Source organism: Ceratosolen solmsi, unplaced genomic scaffold (genome assembly GCF_000503995.2).
Source record: "Ceratosolen solmsi marchali unplaced genomic scaffold, CerSol_1.0 scaffold7, whole genome shotgun sequence".
NCBI classification, from domain to species: Eukaryota; Metazoa; Arthropoda; class Insecta; order Hymenoptera; family Agaonidae; genus Ceratosolen; species Ceratosolen solmsi.
Genome location: NW_011948413.1, coordinates 11,210,716 through 11,231,687, shown reverse-complemented (window position 1 = coordinate 11,231,687; position 20,972 = coordinate 11,210,716). Strand labels below are relative to the sequence as shown.

General features: G+C 22.7%; 4 protein-coding genes across 4 annotated transcripts; all 4 read right to left on the bottom strand.

Moving 5' to 3' along the window:
• Nucleotides 1-786: 786 nt before the first annotated feature.
• Nucleotides 787-6,856, bottom strand: LOC105367689 (chymotrypsin-1-like). Its single transcript, XM_011506458.1, has 4 exons — nt 6,853-6,856; nt 1,627-1,952; nt 1,169-1,417; nt 787-930 (listed from the first exon to the last, which is right to left on the bottom strand). Exons 1-4 carry the CDS (start codon nt 6,854-6,856, stop codon nt 787-789), a joined length of 723 nt encoding a protein of 240 aa, XP_011504760.1.
• Nucleotides 6,857-7,046: 190 nt separating this feature from the next.
• Nucleotides 7,047-9,069, bottom strand: LOC105367688 (trypsin-7-like). Its single transcript, XM_011506455.1, has 4 exons — nt 9,057-9,069; nt 8,104-8,429; nt 7,652-7,900; nt 7,047-7,227 (listed from the first exon to the last, which is right to left on the bottom strand). Exons 1-4 carry the CDS (start codon nt 9,067-9,069, stop codon nt 7,084-7,086), a joined length of 732 nt encoding a protein of 243 aa, XP_011504757.1. The 3' UTR covers nt 7,047-7,083.
• Nucleotides 9,070-11,035: 1,966 nt separating this feature from the next.
• LOC105367687 (trypsin I-P1-like) lies at nt 11,036-13,247 on the bottom strand. Its single transcript, XM_011506454.1, has 4 exons — nt 13,197-13,247; nt 11,991-12,313; nt 11,352-11,600; nt 11,036-11,194 (listed from the first exon to the last, which is right to left on the bottom strand). Exons 1-4 carry the CDS (start codon nt 13,240-13,242, stop codon nt 11,036-11,038), a joined length of 777 nt encoding a protein of 258 aa, XP_011504756.1. The 5' UTR covers nt 13,243-13,247.
• A 5,397-nt stretch (nt 13,248-18,644) lies between these two features.
• Nucleotides 18,645-20,510, bottom strand: LOC105367686 (chymotrypsin-2-like). The gene is made up of 4 exons (XM_011506453.1): nt 20,415-20,510; nt 19,492-19,740; nt 18,743-18,841; nt 18,645-18,650 (listed from the first exon to the last, which is right to left on the bottom strand). The coding sequence occupies exons 1-4, from the start codon at nt 20,508-20,510 to the stop codon at nt 18,645-18,647; spliced, it is 450 nt and encodes a 149-aa protein (XP_011504755.1).
• Between the last annotated feature and the right edge of the window lie 462 nt (nt 20,511-20,972).

Sequence of the window (20,972 nt, the reverse complement as noted above, 5' to 3'; positions counted from 1 at the left end):
ATTGCAAATATATAAACAATATCTTTTTAATATATGAATTGCTGATAAATTGAATAAATCATGCATAATAAGTCAAAATAACGACCATATAATTGAAATATATTTCAAAACTTAAAATATTGCAAATAATTCGATTCAAATTTTGTTTAATTATTAATTTAATTGTAAGTTTTTACATACCAAGGAGTTCGATATATATAATATATTACATAGAATTTTTTTATTACTTTTATTGTGACTGAAAAATACAACACGCATTTATGAATTATGAAGCTTGAAAAATTGAAAAAATGTTGCTTATATTTGCCATTATTTGTTTAATATAATACAAATATCTTATGTATCCATTCATTGTCAATAATGCGGAACTTTTCAAGCAAAATTTTGGAAGGTAATATCATCGAAATTAGCATTAATAATAAATTAGTTATGATATAATTTAAATTTTTAATTTCTGTACTAACTATATATGACTATTTTTAAAATATAAATAAAAGAAGTCTTTTCGGATATTATATTATTGGGTACTAGAACACATGTATAGAATATGATAATTTAATTAAACAATAGAGTTTAACTTATGATAGAATATTGATTGATAAGCTATTCGTCTTTTCTTCCAACAACTTATTTTATTTCAAACTACTGAAGTTTACATAAAGATATAGGAATTGGCTTAGCGTTATCACAATTTTTTAACTCATGAAAACTTTAGTATACATATTTTGACGATTTAGTAAATCATTCTGTATAAATTATTTTAAAGAAGAAATAATATTAAACCTATTAACGATGCAGGACGGACCTTATAAAATCCATTTGTCTATAAAGATTACTATGAATGTCACATACATCATTTTCCGATGAACTTCTGTAGGTAATAATACCAATTACTACCCCATTACTTATTACGGGTCCTCCTTCGTCACCCTGTGAAAATATGAAAATTTATTATGACATTATTTTTGTTTCGAAGCAATATACATTTCGCCCGTTCGTCTATGAATTAAATTGGTGATATGATATTTTTGTAACTGGACAAACATTTATTAAGATTTCGCTGTAGCATTGATGGAAATTCTAAATATATACGTTTAATTAAACATCATACAATTATGTTTATTTCAAATTATCCTTTTAATGCTCATTGAAGTATTTGAATACTTACATCTCCAAAGCCTCCTTCATGCAAATATGTGCAAAATTCATCATCATATACGGGGAAGGGGAAATTACTTTTACAGTATTCATGTGTAACAGTTTTAACTGTAGATTGTCTCAAATTATAAGAAAATCTTCCTTTCAAACGTGTTAGTAGCCCCCAGCCAGCTATCACAACATTTTGGTTTGGAATAACATCTCTCGTTGCAAGAACAGCTGGCTTCCGTATTTCGTTATACTGAATCGATCCTTGGACCTAATAGAGCAAAAATATTTCATTCGCTAAACCTCGTAGAACGAGTAAATCTATTCTTAAATAGTTCTAATTATTCGCATATAAAAAATTGAATATTTTTGTTAAATTCTACTGCACGTGGCGCATTTAAATTTAAAAGTATTTGTAATAAATACATACATCTTTCAAATGAAATTCATTATTATTGAGATTATGAACGAGCAACTTACACTGAGAATGGCCAAATCATAGCGGTAACGAGTTATTTCCACGAGTACAGCGTTATACCGTGGATGATACCGAATACTTTCTACCGCATACGCAGTACCTTCGGTCGCAGACAAAGTCGAAGTTCCAGCAAATACTTTTAGGTTGGACCAATCGTATTTAAAATCATAAACACAATGAGCAACAGTGAGTACGTGTTTTTGACTAAGTATAATGCCGCCACATAAATGAATATTCGTTGGATTAAATCTTATGGAGACAATGAATGGCAAATTGCGTATGTCGACTACAGCTCCATTTACAATTCTTTCTCGTTTTCCATAAGCACCTGAAATATTTTTAACTAATTTTTAAAAGGATTATCCAATCAAATATGATATGCAATAAGATTAACGAAAACTATACTAATAGCAATTGATTAATAAAGATTTATAAAAAATAACATAAATATGATTCAACTGATGATGATCTATGCTTCTATTTTTGAAACAGATAATTTCAATAAAATAATGTGGATAATAAATTAAATATTTATTATTCAATGTAGCTTGTATTATTCCATTCGAAAATAACGAAGGCGTACTTTATAGTTACAGTTTTTCTTTTTATACCAATTTTAAAATCAAAATAATTTCTTCCTTCGAGATTTTTTATAATTTTTCGCAAGATCCACAGACAGGAATATCGGTAAAATTACATACCAACAAATAGAAATATCCAAAGTAAATTAATTATTTGAATTTTCATTTTTACACCCATCAATTACTAAATAATTGATAACAATAACAGATAACAATAGTGTCAAAAAGATGAAATTGACTGGAATATGGTACTTTATATGACATAAATTTTCAAGTAAAAAAACTTCTAAAATGTTTTAAATGCTAAATTAATTTAAATTTTAAATTTAACTTTAAATGCTACATAAATATTTATTTCAAATAATTTCATGAAAATATATAAAATATACGGTTATATATTCTTACATTAGTCTCTATTTATTCAAACAATTTAAATATCAGATAAAAAAATGTAATTGTAGGAACTAAATTTCATAAACAGATTAATGAATATATAATATCAACAGGTTAATGAATTTAGATATTTCAATTTATTACAAATAGCATAAAATCATTATACGTATTATATGTATATATAATATAATTATATAACATTATTTAATAACAGAAAAAAGAAAATATTACATATATGAATTTATGAAGAATTAGTTGAATTAATTTTTTATGACAATGAAATGACGCATATATATACATACATATACATACATATCTTGTATATATATGATGTATATATATATATATATATATGTATATAATATGTACATATATTATATATTATATATTATATAAATATATATTATATATATTAAATATATATATATATGTATATATATATACATACATACATACATATATATATATATATATATATATATGTATATAATATGTACATATATTATATATTATATATTATATAAATATATATTATATATATTAAATATATATATATGTATATATATATACATACATACATACATATATATATATATATATACATGCACACATAATATACATACATATATATACATATATATACACTTAAGAATATATTTATTATTAAAAAAGAATATTTTTTTTTAATTTGTAATTGAACGTTTAAAATGCAAAACATTGCTTAGTTATAGTCGTAATTATAAGATATATATTTTGGAAATATAAATTTAATAATACAAACAAACAATTTTTTTAAATATTCGACAATAATAATATATATCAACAAAAATGATAAAACTCTAATAAATTATATTTATAAAATGATAATCATTCTAATAGTATTATAAAAGTAAATAGCGTTGCTGAAAATATTTTTTTATAAATTTCATAATTTTCTCTTATAAGATCAATAAAGTAATTGACAAAAATATATATAAAACGGAGAACCTTCAAGTCTATGCAAATACGGCCAGAAAAATTGAGAACATTTGAATTATTCTGGTAATTATATCGAAATGCATTTTCTATTATAAAGTAAACAAAAACTATTATTGACCGATAAAAATATATGTCACATCATTAAAAATTACAAAAAAAATAATTTCATCATGCAATAAATATTTAAAGTAATTGGACGGTAAAATATTTTCCAATGAAAATGTATATATTATTCTTCCGAATAGGAAAATTCTATATAAAAAATTACAAAAATTCAAACAAAGCCAAGTAATCTACTTAAATCTGAAAACTATTTAATAACAAATAAATATGAAAATTAGTTGCGATATAAACATACTGAATCAATAGTTTTTAGTTAACCATTGGATTATAAGGCAAAGTCAGCTGAATAAACTTAGTAAAATAAATAAGCAAATGATAATATGTAAAAATATAACAAAATTCTCATATCAAAATTCGTATTTGGTAATTTGGATCAATCCAATAGTTAAATAAAATTCTTTATATACGCCAAAAAAATTTTCCATAAAAATTGTCATTGCATTGGATAATGTGAAGTTGCTAATTCATATTGATTTTTATTAATTTCTAATTGGCACTGATACATAAGAATAAAATTTTTCTACGACAATTCAATTACGATAAATTATAATTGGATATAATTGCCAATCAATAGATATACAATATTGAGTAAAACGATAGTGAATATGATCACATCGATAATATTATCAGGAAAATGGTTTGCAATAATAATTAATGCCTGGAATATTAATTGATTTTTCACTTTGAATTTCGTCAACAATAATGAAATTTCTCAAAAATCAGCAGGCATTTAAATATACATATTTTCAAAATTATATTAGAAATAAATATTGATCGATTATTTAGGTTTGATTCGATAGAAAGCAAATGTAATATTTGAAAATTATGAATTAATATAAATACACGAGATATAAAAACATTTAAAAAAAAATTAAAATTATAATTTTATAAAAAAAAACCTATCAATTTGTTAATATATGATTTACTCACGATAAATTGTAAAATAAGTTTATGCAATTAAATATTAAAAAAAAATAAAATTATGCATCTTTTCCTTATATGTATATTAATTAAACAGAAATATATTATATTGCTTATCTTTCAGATGAAACCGAAAATAATAATAATTCGTAAATAATAATTGTAAATTACTATAAATTATGTTTTATAACATTATATTCATATTACATGCAGAAAAATTTTTTTGTTACAGCAAAATTTAGAAAATGTAAGTAAAATAGAAGTTTCTTTATAAATTTCTACAGAAATTATGCATAAAAATTATTAAAATATTCCGAATGTTCATGTATAGAAACTTTATTCTTAATGTACAATTAAGAACAAACTAATAGGAGTAGTAATCGATTGTTCATTATGTTATTGATTGATGTGAAAGTTTGAAGAAAATATAGATTCTTGAATTAATTTATAAAATAATCCTAAAATTAAAATAATCTGTTGTTTCACTAATTATTTATTTTCGCAAATATTTATAATTAATCATTGATTACATAGAAAGACACAATATCAAGTAATACCGCGTACATCATTTTTACGTAATTATTTCCAATAATACGCAAAAAATCTTTTTTAATAATTAATTTCTGTTTTCATAATATTCTTTTAATATTCAAAAAAAAAAAAAATAAAAATCCATTTACTGATTATTTTTTAATTTCTAGTATCATAGCAGCACATTTTTTCATCTCCAATCTCTTTAAAAATTCATTTTTAATTTCATAGTTTCTGTCCCAAAATTCTTTCTACCATATATTATATTAATTATCCAATACAATAAATTACTACAAACAAAGAAAAATGTTTATATTATTTATATGAAATATAACAAAACTGCACGAATGATGTATAAATGATGTATGTGTAAAATATTCTAAAAATGTATAAATTTTAGAAATTAGTGATAATTATAATAATGCCGATGTCGATGATTAGGATTGTAGTATTGATAATGAAATTATATCTGCTATAGTTAGAGAATATGTATTGAAATTTTTGGTTTAGGAGATATGAAAGTAAATCTGCAAGTATACACTTTCTATTAGACTTTAAAATCTCATTAAATTCCATTGTTTTTCCCCTAATTTTTACATTTAGAGAAAATTTCATATATATATATATATATATATATATATATATATATTTTATAACTATGTGTTTGTTCTTCGTATATAAATCGCTAAGAAATCTAGTTTACTGTTATGAATTATAAATTTTGTATTAATTATGAAGACTGTACACTTGAAATATTTTTTAGACTTCGTAAATTGATTATCATTTGATTGTAATATATTGTTAATTCAAGTTTTGTAAGTTTGTATTCTAATTAAAATTAGCACTACATCAGCCGTTATCTACTACCGTTCCCTACTTTTTCGTGCTTATTATTTTTTTCAATCAGTATAGGTTTTATTTTAAATCAGTATTATTCGATTAGTGAAAAAAAATGATGGAAATTCATCGAGTAATCAAAAACCAATCTATTTTAAATACGGTTGATATATTTTTTTCCAATATATTATTGTAGTATTCGAGTAACGTGCTTATCCAGAATATCCAGAATGTTTTCTGATGCAAAATGTTATTCATACAATTTGTTTAGCTTTATTCATTGCGGTTTATTTATAATTAATTGGTATACATTGCTATTACATCGATTAGTTAGAACAGTTAGTATTTGTGTTGTATGTGCGCGCGTATATATATATATATATATATATATATATATTTATATAACAGTATTAACGGTATAAACATTATTACTCTAATTGAATAATAATAATAATAACAATAGAATTGAGTATACCGCAATTAGAGCTAGAAAGTAATTACATTCGAGAGTCGGTGGAAATTCATCGGATGACCCTAAAAAAGGCATAGTCGTTATAAATGAATTTCCCATTCGGTGTAATAAAACTTTAATACAGAGTGTAATCATTTCGTTAGTAGGAGTTACTATGCTCGATATCACTTACATGTAATATTTATATGATAGAGTGGAGTTCTCGCAGTTCCAAGTATCTTCGTTCAATCAACGTGAATTCCGGTTGGTGGCACAATGTACGTCAACGTTACGTCAATTCGTTAGCTCGAAGTTAGTTGAACAAATGCGTATCAGCTGTATGTACAAGATAAGCTGAGCTATGTTCGCTGTAATGCATAGGTACGTATTGTCCATATTTTGATTGCGAATACTCATTTTGTCACGGTGATTTCCACGACTGGGCGATTGCAAAAATCATGAAATAAGCGTATGGTAGTAGTATCACTGTATCATAATGACTAAGTAGTTCACATTTCCCATGTTTAGAAAAGTGCTTTGTGAATCGCAATTTCTTTTTAACTTATGAAAAATATTATATACATTTCAAAGAAGCGATAAATGTGACATATTAATTATTAAATAGTAAATTAAACATAAAGATGTTAATGCTGGAGGACGGATTTTATGAAATCCATTTGTTTGTAAAGATTGCTTTGAATATCACAGGCATCATGGACTGATGAACTTCTATAAATCATAATGCCAATTACTGTATCATTACTAATTACCGGTCCTCCGTCGTCACCCTGTGAATATGCCAAAAACATATTATTTACACAATTGGTTGATCCATTATTTCGGCTGCAAAGGGATCAATTGTTTGGCACGATCAAGAAAAATTGATTAATTTATCGGTGAAATTTGCTACATATGGTAAAAATAATAAAAATAATAGCTCAATTAAGTGGTTTTTAATATTTTTTAATTGATATTTAATAAATCTTATAATATTTTTGTAAGAAAACAATGATTCGTTCGGATTCCGTTTTACTATTAGATTCAAATGTGTTGAAAAGATGATCAGTCTTATGTGGAAAATTGTTTATTACTATTGTCTATCTACAGGTATTGTTTACATTTCATAAAAGGTATGGAAGTTTTAGCTTTATAGAATTATTTTTATTCGACATATTTGTTAGCTTATGTATAGGAAAATATTTAAATACTTACATCTCTTGCGCTAGTTTTCTTCATATATGTACAAAACTGCTCATTATATAAAGGAAATGGGAAATTTTCTCTACAGTATTTATATGTAACAACTTTCACCGTAGCTTTTTGTAAATTATAAGAAAAAAATCCTTTTAAAGGCGTTGGTAGTCCCCAACCAGCTATTATAACATCATCGCCTGGAATAATATCTCTTGTTGGAAGAGAAGCTGGTTTTTGTACTTCGTTAAAATTAATAACTTCTTCGACCTAATAGATGGAAAAAAAATTTCCTTAAAATTCTATAATATAAGCAATGCGTATGTAATTTTAATTATTCGCATATAAAAAATTGAATATTTTTGTTAAATTCTACTGCACGTGGCGCATTTAAATTTAAAAGTATTTGTAATAAATACATACATCTTTCAAATGAAATTCATTATTATTGAGATTATGAACGAGCAACTTACACTGAGAATGGCCAAATCATAGCGGTAACGAGTTATTTCCACGAGTACAGCGTTATACCGTGGATGATACCGAATACTTTCTACCGCATACGCAGTACCTTCGGTCGCAGACAAAGTCGAAGTTCCAGCAAATACTTTTAGGTTGGACCAATCGTATTTAAAATCATAAACACAATGAGCAACAGTGAGTACGTGTTTTTGACTAAGTATAATGCCGCCACATAAATGAATATTCGTTGGATTAAATCTTATGGAGACAATGAATGGCAAATTGCGTATGTCGACTACAGCTCCATTTACAATTCTTTCTCGTTTTCCATAAGCACCTGAAATATTTTTAACTAATTTTTAAAAGGATTATCCAATCAAATATGATATGCAATAAGATTAACGAAAACTATACTAATAGCAATTGATTAATAAAGATTTATAAAAAATAACATAAATATGATTCAACTGATGATGATCTATGCTTCTATTTTTGAAACAGATAATTTCAATAAAATAATGTGGATAATAAATTAAATATTTATTATTCAATGTAGCTTGTATTATTCCATTCGAAAATAACGAAGGCGTACTTTATAGTTACAGTTTTTCTTTTTATACCAATTTTAAAATCAAAATAATTTCTTCCTTCGAGATTTTTTATAATTTTTCGCAAGATCCACAGACAGGAATATCGGTAAAATTACATACCAACAAATAGAAATATCCAAAGTAAATTAATTATTTGAATTCTCATTTGTACGTCAGTCAGTTAACAATAAAAAGTTGCCTACAATGATTTGCTTTATATGATGTCAAAATTCTTTATTGAAACATGTCTGAATCTTACTTCAATATTTATTTAAAACAGCTTCATCAAAGAGTATTTTATTATCTAAATGTCTAAATATGAGTAAAAAAAAATTAAAACAGAGTTGTAAACTTTTACGTATGTTTATTGTTACTGTGAGATGTCATTAAGCACATTAAATAATCAGATAATAAAGTTCAATCGTGTAAAGCAATTATATTAATGAACTAATGTGAATTATGCTGTTCGTATAAAATTATATTGAATCAATTAATTTTAATAATATAGCAATAAAAATTTGAAAAAATCCGTTGTTTTCATTACCATTTAATACAAATATTCGACTACAATTTGACTTGAATTATATGCAATAACGAATAAAATAATATAAAGATATTTTTAATTATAGAAAGATTACATTATTTATCTTGTGCATATTGTACAAATAAAAAGCTTTATGAAAAATACCGTGAGAAAATGAATTATTATAATAAAGTTTTGATATTGTTCATACATTTATCATATGTTTATTCCTTATTATCACTAATTAAAAATTATTTTTATTGGAATGCTTAATTATGATTGAAATGACATTCGCTTCATAAGAATATAAGTAATTATTCATGTCACATAGCTCTTAACTAATAGATATATTTATACTAAAATATTTAATTTATGCTTTATTATTAAGGAATCTATTGAAAAAGGATTGGATTTTTTTTTTCATTTTATAATAAAGATATTTTTTTATTGACCAAATATTTTAAAATACTGTTCACAGTAAATCAGCTAAATTATATTCGATTTTAATAATTTAATCAATCATTTATTTTAACGTGATGTAAGTTTTCTATTATAGTAAAATAACTTGTTTATATGATTTGCATGACATTAATACGTTTAATTGAAAAATTAATAAATCAGAAATAATAATTCTAGGGTTTCTATTATATTTAAAACTTTTAATACAATAATAATATTATTTTACAAATTATTTAATTAATTTCTAATATAATGTGTATGTCATAAAGCAAATAATTAAATATTTATTTTATTGAGTTTCTGTAATAACTTAAACAATTATGAAATGTACTATAATTAAAAATTTGAAAAACTTAAAAATTGAATAATTTCTTTTTAATTTCTAAGAAGAAGTCACCTTTTATTAGTAATTGCTTATGCAAAAGTCATGCTCGCATAATATTTAGATGCAAATATTCTTCTATAAAGAATTTCGAGTATAAAATCATTTCCAAAAATATTTGGAAAATCTATTTTACTATTTAATTTTTTAAATGATATTATTCTTAGAATACTTGTAAAATACTTGTAAAGAGTACTTGTAGAGTAGAAGAATATAGAATACTTGTAAAAGTATTTCAACAATATATTTATATACTCTTCGACAATTTTTAAAATAATTAAATTAATTTAACAATTAAAATACTTATTAATATAAAGTGGTTAATATGAAAATTAATTATGAAAAATAAAAAAGTAACATTCTCATTTGATTAAACAAATAATAAAATATTTATTTTAAACAATTTTCAATTGAATATTATTATTGAATATTTCTAATTGTAATGTATCAACAAATTAATATGGACGGTATGTATTAATTTATGACTGGACAATTGAAATGTATTATAATAATTAAATAAATTTTCCTTTGATTTAATTTATTTATTTTTTTACGTATATTGTACCACTTGCGAGTAAGAAACTGGGAATGCTAAAGTGTTTTTTTTTTTTTTTTTTTTTTAACAAAAAATCTCTCTGAATTATGAGTACGGTTCATGTAAATTTCTTATGACGAAATGAGATTTAAATGTTACTTACATACCTTATAATTCGTTATACAATGTGTAAATCAATTCGACACATTTTTTTATTTATTATAATAAAAAATATTACTGATATGGCATTAATTTGATTACATTTGTGTGTTAAAATATAAACATTACTCGCCCATAATTTAACACGATATTTTTATTATATATTTTTTATCTAATCATTTTACATTTTAAATGTAGTACACTTTTAAATATACTATATTAAAAAATTTTTTTCGTTTTAGCTATTAAATTATAATGTATTTATTCTATTCTAATTAATTTTATAATATTTTCTCTATTGACACTGTAAATTTGTATCTATTGTCGATCGAATAAATTGCATATGTTTATAAACATTAATATGTACATCAGGTATATTCTTCACGTCACTATTACTAAAAGATATAATACCTATGATTTTATTATTTTCAGTCACGGGACCACCGCTATCACCCTAAAACACGATTGAAAATATTAGAAATTAAATTGGATTAATTTGCATCAAATTAAAAAAAATTTATCTCTATGTTCAAACCCCTTTGATGTATTTAATAATTTTAATTCCTATAGCCCCTTAATTTAAATATTAATAAGAAAATTGATAAACTAACTTTTAATGCAGAAATTCCATTCGCATACGTGCAGATGCAATCATTTCGAATAGGAAATGGAAAATATTTTAAACAGTCAGAAATTTTCATGACTTTCACTGGAGCTTGTAAGACACGATCAGAATATTTTTTTCTTTCATTGTTGGTCAAATCCCAACCAGTTAGCATAACAGTAGTGTCGAACAGAATATCATTGGTCGGAAGGTCTATTTTATTTTGAAACTCATCAAATTCGATACATTCGTTAATCTAAAAAAGAAAAAATTAATTAATTTTCATGTTCATGTTTAAAAATAATTTTATTTCTAACGAAGAACTTAAAAATTCTTATCTAAAATATCATTTTGATTTAATACATTATACAGTTTCATTTGTTAATAAACAACTGAAACCTTTCTTGATATTCACTATTAAAAATTTACTATTTTCATAATATTATTATTTTTTGCATTAATAATACCTTCAATTAAAGAAATACAATTGAATTCTTTATATTGTCATATTGTTGCAATAATATTGAAATTTTTGCTAAAATGAATAGAATTTTGTTTTTAGAATATATTATAAAATCAAAATAATCATATAAATATAAATGTATGTGCACACATTCGATTAGTACGTAAGTATTACTGTACTTACTGTAATAACAGCGATATCATTGAGAAAATCACCTGGACTATCAATTTTGCCATAAAATTCGGGATGCACATTTACAACTTTAATGGTAAACTGAGTTTTAGAAACATTAGGTAAATCTGAACTTCCAGTGTTAATAATTAATTTTTCGTATTTTTTTCTTCTATAGAAACAATGACCGGCCGTAAGTATGTGTTTATTAGTAATTATAGCACCGGCACAAACATGTATGCTAGGCACCAAATTTCTAATTGACACCAAATAAGGGCATTCCCGGACACTTAAGCTTTGACCCCCCATAATTCGTACATTTTTACCAAGAGTTCCTGAAAGTTTTACGAGACTTATTAGAAGAAAATATTTTTAAGCATTAAAACATATAAATTAAATCCCATTAACTGTTCATCATCAGGCGACAGAACTACATGTGAACATCTGCAGTAGAATGTATCATTTAACATTATATTTTTGATTATGTAATAATATATTTTAAAAATTCGATACACGTACATGAAACTGTAATTCAATACTTAATAATAATACACAAACATACATGCACATTAACTGATATTATCGCAATGTATTAATAATACTTTTAATGCGTATTAATATTGTATGATAAAATTAATTATTTCGACCTATTTAGCAACTAGTATTTAAATAACTATTAATACTATTGTGAAATTCTACACTTCATTGGAATTTTTAAAATAATTACGAAAGATAAAAACAAAACATTTTTATTATGTTAATAAAAATGTACTGTTATAGATTTCCTATAGAAACAAATTTAAAGTGTCTTCCGTACCTGTATTTTTCATTTTAAACTAACTATACAATGAAAGTAAATAAACAGATTATTAATGATAAATAGTGAATAATTGACATTAAACTTGGTAACTTCTTAAACCGTATGTTTATATAACGACTACAAATAAATAGAAAATAAGAATAATAAATAGTAATGAAACGATAAAATTTCTTAAAAAAATTAATTTATTAAATAAATAAATACATTGTAATTTTAAACTATACTAGAGATGTTTTTTTTTTTTTTATATAATCATAATGATAATTGAATTTATATAAAACGACTAAGTTATTTTAATTTAATTTTTGTAATTTTTTCTACATTTGTTTATTTGCATTAGAATTCTATTTAACCGACTGACTTCATAGTTAGGAATACTTGCAATTTACGTGGCTTACCAATAATTAATACCGTATAAACACCTATAATGATTTTAGTATCCATGTAGATTGGTTGCCAAGACTAGACTGATAGTCTAAATTCATTATAAACATTATATAGATAATTGACACTTATATTCTACTCCTCATATTACATATATTTCCAAACGTCTCAAGATAATGTAAATAGATATTGAACAGAATGTGAATTCATATTTCGAAACGAAATTTAATTTATTGTAATTATCAAATAAAGTAATGCGAGAATTCATTTTATTCTATTCGAATTGTTGGATTATATAAAAATATTACAATAAATATAATTGTACACACTGTTTGAACAAATATATGGACTTATTTTACCATCTATATATCTAGAAGAGTAAATAGAATTAATTGTTATGTTAATTTTGTTAATCGAACACACTCCACGCGCATGTAAGATATATATTCTATAGCAAAAGATATACGATGATTTACTTGGACGCTGTTTTTTTTTATGCTACAATTATTTTAGTTTTACAATTACAGACAAATTCTACAATTTAGTATTACAATTAAGTCAGATAGATATTCTATATTTCTTTTTAGTCATTTTTATATTTGTTATCATATTAGATTTAATTAATATATTGTGCATTTCAATTGAAATAGTAGAGGATGTGCAATATGACTACATTTTTTTCGTTTATCCAACTGCATTTATTCAAAGATCAAAAATGTATAATTTTCATGAATTTACAATTAATAAAACTGTTAGCGTTCATTTCCATTTCTAATAGAATTAAGGAATTTCTAAATTTTAATATTGTGCTATAATTAATAAGGTTCATTATACGTTATAGCATATATATATATTTAAATTGTATAAAGTAGCATTATAGATTATATATATATATATATATATATATATATATATATATATATTAATATATAATTATTAGCTAATATTTTCCTACTTTATAAGAAATTAATCAATATTCTCCAGAATATTTCACGTAGTTCAACCAAATGTGAAAATTAATGTTCCATTTATCATGATTTAGTGAATTTAATTAAATACGAAATAGTAATTTCTTTTTATTTCTGGGAATTCATTATCATTAAAAGTCTCATTGCATATATTTCGAAACGTTTGAAATAAATAGTATTTAGTTAAAAATTCTAAATCTTTTCGGAATATATAATTACTAAAAAATTAGAATGAAATGAATATAAAAATAAATGATTTTTTTAATTTCAAATTGTAAGATTATACGAATCTATAACGTCTCAATATTGCTTTATATATATATATATATATGTTTTTTGTTTTTTGTTTTTGTTTTTTTTTGTTTTTAAAGAACTTGAAAAGATATTGACAATAGAACTAGTTTAACATACTTACTCAGATAAAGTAATGAGTACTAGATTTCATAATATAAAAATAATCGGCTTGTTTCTCTTGGAATTCATTTTAATAATATTAAATATGATAAACCTTCTTAACAATGTAGCAAAGTAAATTATAACGAAGGGTGAAGGAAAATATTATAAAATGCAAAATTAAATGTGAAATATAAAATATAAATAACTAATAAAATTAGTATTACAAATACCAAAAAGAAATTAAATTTTTCATGATCTAAAATGTGAAATGATCTGTTAAAAGTTCGTAAAGCTAAATATTATTTTACATAAGCTTTAGTATCCCACTAGAATATTGTATTAACAGTCTCTTTATTTCATATCAGCCATTCACGATAATCCTATTATGGCGAATATAATTTGTTGAATAGTTCATATTGCTTTAAAAATCAAATGATAATTATTATAACGAAATTAGAAACCTAATCTGATGCTTTTCCAAATTAACCTACTTTGAGAGCTTGAAAAACTTATATGCTATACATTATATGCTAAATTCATATAAATTTCATATAATTATCAGAATTATATGATTGAATTACTAATTAAAAATGATATGTTTTTTATAATTTTAAAACTTTAATTTATATGAATAAAATATATACATTTCTTATTCAAGCAATTAGTACTTTTACTTTTCAATGCATCCAAAATTAAATTCCATAAAATGTAATTAATATTATAGATTTTCATAGTTACAAAAAAAAAAAAATAAAATAAAATAAATAATAATAATAATCGATAACGTTAGATGATTTAATATCATAATATACTATAAAAAAAATCTATACTATGTTTTTCATAACTTATTTACTACTTTTCAAAAATTTAGAAACACATTTAAAAATTATTGAATACATTTTTTCCAACTCTTTTACATTTTAATGGTAGATAAATGTAATTATAACGTTTCTTACTTTGATTTCGACTATAAGATGAACGAAGTTAACAATTAAAAGTAAAAAATATCCAATAATTCTATATTTACTCCGACATCCTCCTCCTACGAAATCCATATCAATATGTACATATTTATTAATAAAAATAAGTAAATAATTTAAACTTAGTCATTTTTTTTACAGAACTTATTTTTAAAAAATTTAATAATTAAATTGATTATAGAATTTTATTTCAATACATTTTTTAAGAAACTATAAGTTTTATTCAAGATAATAATGTTAGCTCTTAGTTATTACGCCGTATCTTTTTTTAAATAATTCACATATTATTTAGAAATAATTTACATACTAAATTACTCTCATAAACAGAAATGAATATTCGAAAGTAACCCAAGGATAAATAAAAAATTATAATTGTATATATGTATATATATATATATATATATATTAAAAATAGTTCAGTGCAGTAATCTTCCATTACGAAAAACAATTGTTAAAACGTAAAAAATCAAAACATTATTTAAAGTTTTTTAAAACTGTGCCAGTAATTTTTACGGGGTAATTAAAGCGTTTTGAAAACATTGCCATAAAAATAAATTTCACATTAAATGATATTTTTATAATATATTTCTTTAATTACCATGAATTATGAATTTGTATCTGAAAAAGCAGAATATATTATAAAATTAACTAATAAACATAGAACATTTAAATATTTTACAATTCTTTGAAACAATAAGCAGCCGTGTTTAAACTTTGCATTTTAGAATAGTGAAAAACAACTAACTTTATGAAACTACGTTAGAAATGTTTCTAAAAACGTTATGATTACTCAACAACATAATGTTTCAAAAGAGTTTTGCGTGATGAAAATGAGTATTATTATTTTAAACTTATAATTAATATAATTTTATAATTAGTATATCTTTATAATGTTTTTAAAATTTTTAATATATTGAAATACAAAGTGAAAAATTGCACTTCAAGTTTGTTTGATTAAATATAATAACAAGTTTTTAAGGTATTTGTCTAACAGCATATGAATATTATTTTTTTTATATACATGATGCGTAGTTTAGAAAAATTTACATGAGATTGATTTAAAAGCTACTAAGTGCTGCACTTATGAATGCTATTTCATTTGTATGGTATGTAAAATGCAAATTATAACTTACATAAGTTTGAAAATAAATAATTATTTATATGTACTTAATAATTTTATTAATTTATTTGTTATAGGAAATTTAATATATAACTCAGTTATGTAAAAATCATATAATTCGTAATAATTAAGTATCATTTTATTCAAAATAATAATACTAAAATTTTAATCACTGCAAGAAAATATAATGAATGGTATAAAAATTAGATAATCATTAATTACTAAAAGTCATCTATTTACTTTCTTATGAATATAAACATAATGAATTGTATTATATACATATAAATAGAATAAAACGACAATATATATTGATATATTTTTATGCTTGTAAACAATAGTAAATAGAGATAATAAATTTATATCTAAATTTGGTTCAAAATAAAAAAAAACATATTATAGTTTAAGTAATTTAAAAAATAAACTACATTTGTAAAGCTATTAAGCGTATAATATTGTAACTGTTAATACTTACATAAATTCAATATGGAAATTTCTTTTAAAAAATTCAGTGATTTATCAACAAATTATTATTGTAAACAATTGTTTATAATATTTAATGGAATAGTAATGAATAAATTTCAAAAGTTTAAAAATTTTTAGTGGGTACATAATTTTTTGCAGAGGAAAAATGTAAAAAAATTAAAAAATGTTATTTATATTGATTATTATTTATATTTATTTAATATATGCAAATAGGTAAATATAGATAAAGAAAATAAATACAATGGAAAAATCGAATTTAAATCATTTACATATTTATATATAGAATTATTGGTAATGCTTAATCATGTTATTTTTAGTTAATTGAATTTTAATGACATTGTCATTTATTTTGCCACATCAATTAGCTTATTTAAAATAGAATCTTTATACAGTCATTTTCAATAAAAATTTAATTTTATAGGCAATTTGATTAAATTTTGTCTATTTATTAATAATGTATTTACATATATTATATATTTACAATATATTCTATATTGAAGATAATAGTAAAAATAGATATATAGATATATTTATAGTAATATTTCACAGAATTAAATTAACGCTTCATATGCTAATGATATCGTGAAATCTGTAAAATTTGATATAGATAAGTTTTATAATATAATAATGGTATGTGCATAAATTTTGTTGAAAAAGAAAAGTTAAACTGCTTTTAAAAAAAGGACGTATTTGTCTAGAGTAAATAAATATATATAAGTCCATTTTACTTTAATTATTATGATTATAATTGCTTTGACCAAGGTTTTGAATTTGTAAATTCTTATTTTAATTTAAACTCAATTAATTTTTTTAATTAATTTTTCTTATTAATTATTATTATTATTATTATTATTATTATTATTGAGCTTTTATCGAACGTTTAAAGAAATATTTTCGAATAAATTTGTATCTGTTCATAAGACTTATTTAGTATATAGAAGTTCTAGTGAAAAAACGTTAATTTATTATGAAATTATTAAATTTTAGTTATTACAATAAATGTTAATTCAATTATGGAGAGCCACATATTTCTAGCGTAAATACATTTATGATATAAAATAAAAAACGAATTATCTTAGCACTTATTAATAGCATACTTAAGTTATTTATCAATTAATAACAATGTATTTAATTTATTTAAAAAAATTAAGAGCTCAATAATATATATTTGGTACGTAATCCAAATAATTTTATTTATAATATTATAAATATTTATGGCAGTGTTCTGTTCATTTATTAAATCAAATATAGTTTTTGAATTGAAATTGATTATTTTGTATATTACAAAGCTGAAAATTATGAGATGAGATATTCTTAGTACAATAATATTTATACTACAGAGTACAACAAATAATATTATTAGTTTATAAGTCGTATTTCAAACTTCAAATATTATATCTCATAAAACAGGGTAACATAAAATATCATAATAATCGTAATACTGAATCGTGCAGCATTTAATTAATTTTTATTAACAATTATATATATATATATATTCATAAACAAAAAATGATCTTAAATCTGGCAATTACATTTTGTCAATCACTATATCTTTAATAAAGAGCTTTATTAAAATCAATAATAGATTTAATAAAATCCAAATGCATATAAACATTTGTATGTATATCGGGCATTCCCATGACACAGGGAAAACCATGCGATACGATACCCACGAGTTTATCATGTCTGACCACTGGACCACCACTATCGCCCTGTAATATAAAAGAAAAACGCGTATTTAGTAAATTAATACATGTTATTCATATAACTTCAATGCAGTATCTGAGAAAATTTCCTTTAAATAAATTTATAGTTTATTACTTTACTCAGACATATTACTAAGATATAGTAATGCTAATTAATATTATTCGCTAAATTAGCAATGTAGTTTAATCTCGTTTCCAAGAAATATAAGTAATTAAATTATTTAATAATTGAATTAGATGTTCAATGTGTAACATTTCTTTCAATACAACAATCTATGACATTCAATAATATTCTTAACAATAATATACCTGCTTAGGTTTCAATTGACAAAATTTATGTAAATTATATATATTTGAATTAAATCACTTTTATATCTCAGTCTACAATATAATATAATTTAAATATAAGATTTAATACTAATCTATACAATGTAATTCATGTAAGCTAATTATATACTACGTTTTAATTAATAATAATCTGCACTTAAAATAAAATGATTAAGTAGATTAATATATCTATTTCATTCTACCTCTACAAATTCTCTTTCATTGCTTTAATGACTCAAGTTATACATGTAAAAATGTTGGATATGTAACACGTGACAAATTCATTTTAACAATTTACATTCGCACGAACTTTATAGATGGTGGCTTACATTGCATACACCAGCTCCTTTTGTGAATGTGCATATTTCATCGGCAACAATACTTATGTTGAATTTCTTATAGCAGTTGGCTGGATCCATCGCTATTAATGAAAGTTTTTGAATTTGTTCTGGGATCCTTTTCGTTGGATAGAATGTTATACCCCAGCCACTTACTACAACTTTCGTTGCGGGCCCGACATTTTTCACTGGAAGACTTATCTTATTTTGATATTCATTGAATACGATGTTCTCTTCAAGCTACAACGAAGAGTTATTAGCCTTAAAATAATATCTTTCGGAAATTATTATTATTATTATTATTATTATTATTATTATTATTATTATTATTATAATTAAATTGAATTGAAAAAATCTTTTAATCGATTGAATAATGCACAAAATATTAATGTAAACAATTTACGTTGCGCTTTGAAACTTCAATAATTGACGTTTATTTCATTATAAGCGAAATATTTAAAAAGCATATTCTAATTTTTATACTAAGAGAAAATTTAAAAACCAAGTTCATTTCTTCAATACCGATGAATTATATAAGATAAAAAAAAATCTAGGTATGCAATAATTAAAATACTTGTTGACAATGAAATATTTAAATTGCTTATTGTATCGAAGAAATTTGTGAAAGTTTTATTTACAATCATAGCTGAATTACGAATAAACGTTAACAATAACATTGAAAGCTCAATTAGCCTACATTCAATAATTACATCGTTGGCTACTTTTACCTAAACATTAATATATAAATTATATATACATTATATAAATAAATTATTAATATCACATTAATAAATACATTAATATTGTATAATTAATATAGATTAATAAATAAATTTTGTAACGCAAGTAATGGTATATAAATAGATAATTACATAGAATAATAATAATTTAAATATAAATAGTTTTATGCTTACCGTGTAAACAACAATATCATTGTGATATCCATTTATTCCTACTCTTTCTCCATTATATTGCGGGTGTATGTGAACGGACTCAACTCTATACGGCATTTCCGAAAAATCATATAAATTGTCAATTCCCACATAGACTCTTATGTATCGATAAAACATTTGTTTGCCGTAAATACAATGGGCACTCGATAGTATGTGCTTCTTAGTTACAATTATACCCGCGCATATGTGTTGGATTTGATGGACAATTCTGAGTGATGCTATATACGGGAATTCTATTTTGTTGCCATCATTGCCTCCGATGATCCGTAGATCTTTTCCCAAGACGCCTTTATAATTTTAATAATTTCATTAATACATTGATGAATATTGCATTATAATTAAAAGCTTTTGTTACATTAATAAATTCAAATTGAGTACAATGTGTATGTGCATAAACGTTAATAATTGGGCAGATACTAATTGGTGTTAATCAAAAAGCTAAATCGGAGCTTAGTGCATTCAATAGATATAAACAGTACGTTACTTAGTCAATATTTTGCATCATGTAAAATAATTTTT

Bases quoted from the DNA above. Each gene is read 5' to 3' on its own strand.
- LOC105367689 (XM_011506458.1), bottom strand. The intron at 1,418-1,626 runs GTAAGTTGCTCG...TTGCTCTATTAG, and splicing joins ATGATTTGGCCATTCTCAGT to GTCCAAGGATCGATTCAGTA. The intron at 931-1,168 runs GTAAGTATTCAA...ATATTTTCACAG, and splicing joins ATGAAGGAGGCTTTGGAGAT to GGTGACGAAGGAGGACCCGT.
- LOC105367686 (XM_011506453.1), bottom strand. From the start codon at position 20,510: ATGCCGTATAGAGTTGAGTCCGTTCACATACACCCGCAATATAATGGA. The intron at 19,741-20,414 runs GTAAGCATAAAA...TCTTCGTTGTAG, and splicing joins ATGATATTGTTGTTTACACG to CTTGAAGAGAACATCGTATT. The intron at 18,842-19,491 runs GTAAGCCACCAT...TTTATATTACAG, and splicing joins AAGGAGCTGGTGTATGCAAT to GGCGATAGTGGTGGTCCAGT.
- LOC105367688 (XM_011506455.1), bottom strand. The intron at 7,901-8,103 runs GTAAGTTGCTCG...TCCATCTATTAG, and splicing joins ATGATTTGGCCATTCTCAGT to GTCGAAGAAGTTATTAATTT. The intron at 7,228-7,651 runs GTAAGTATTTAA...GCATATTCACAG, and splicing joins AGAAAACTAGCGCAAGAGAT to GGTGACGACGGAGGACCGGT.
- LOC105367687 (XM_011506454.1), bottom strand. From the start codon at position 13,242: ATGGATACTAAAATCATTATAGGTGTTTATACGGTATTAATTATTG. The intron at 11,601-11,990 runs GTAAGTACAGTA...TTTCTTTTTTAG, and splicing joins ATGATATCGCTGTTATTACA to ATTAACGAATGTATCGAATT. The intron at 11,195-11,351 runs GTTAGTTTATCA...ATCGTGTTTTAG, and splicing joins ATGGAATTTCTGCATTAAAA to GGTGATAGCGGTGGTCCCGT.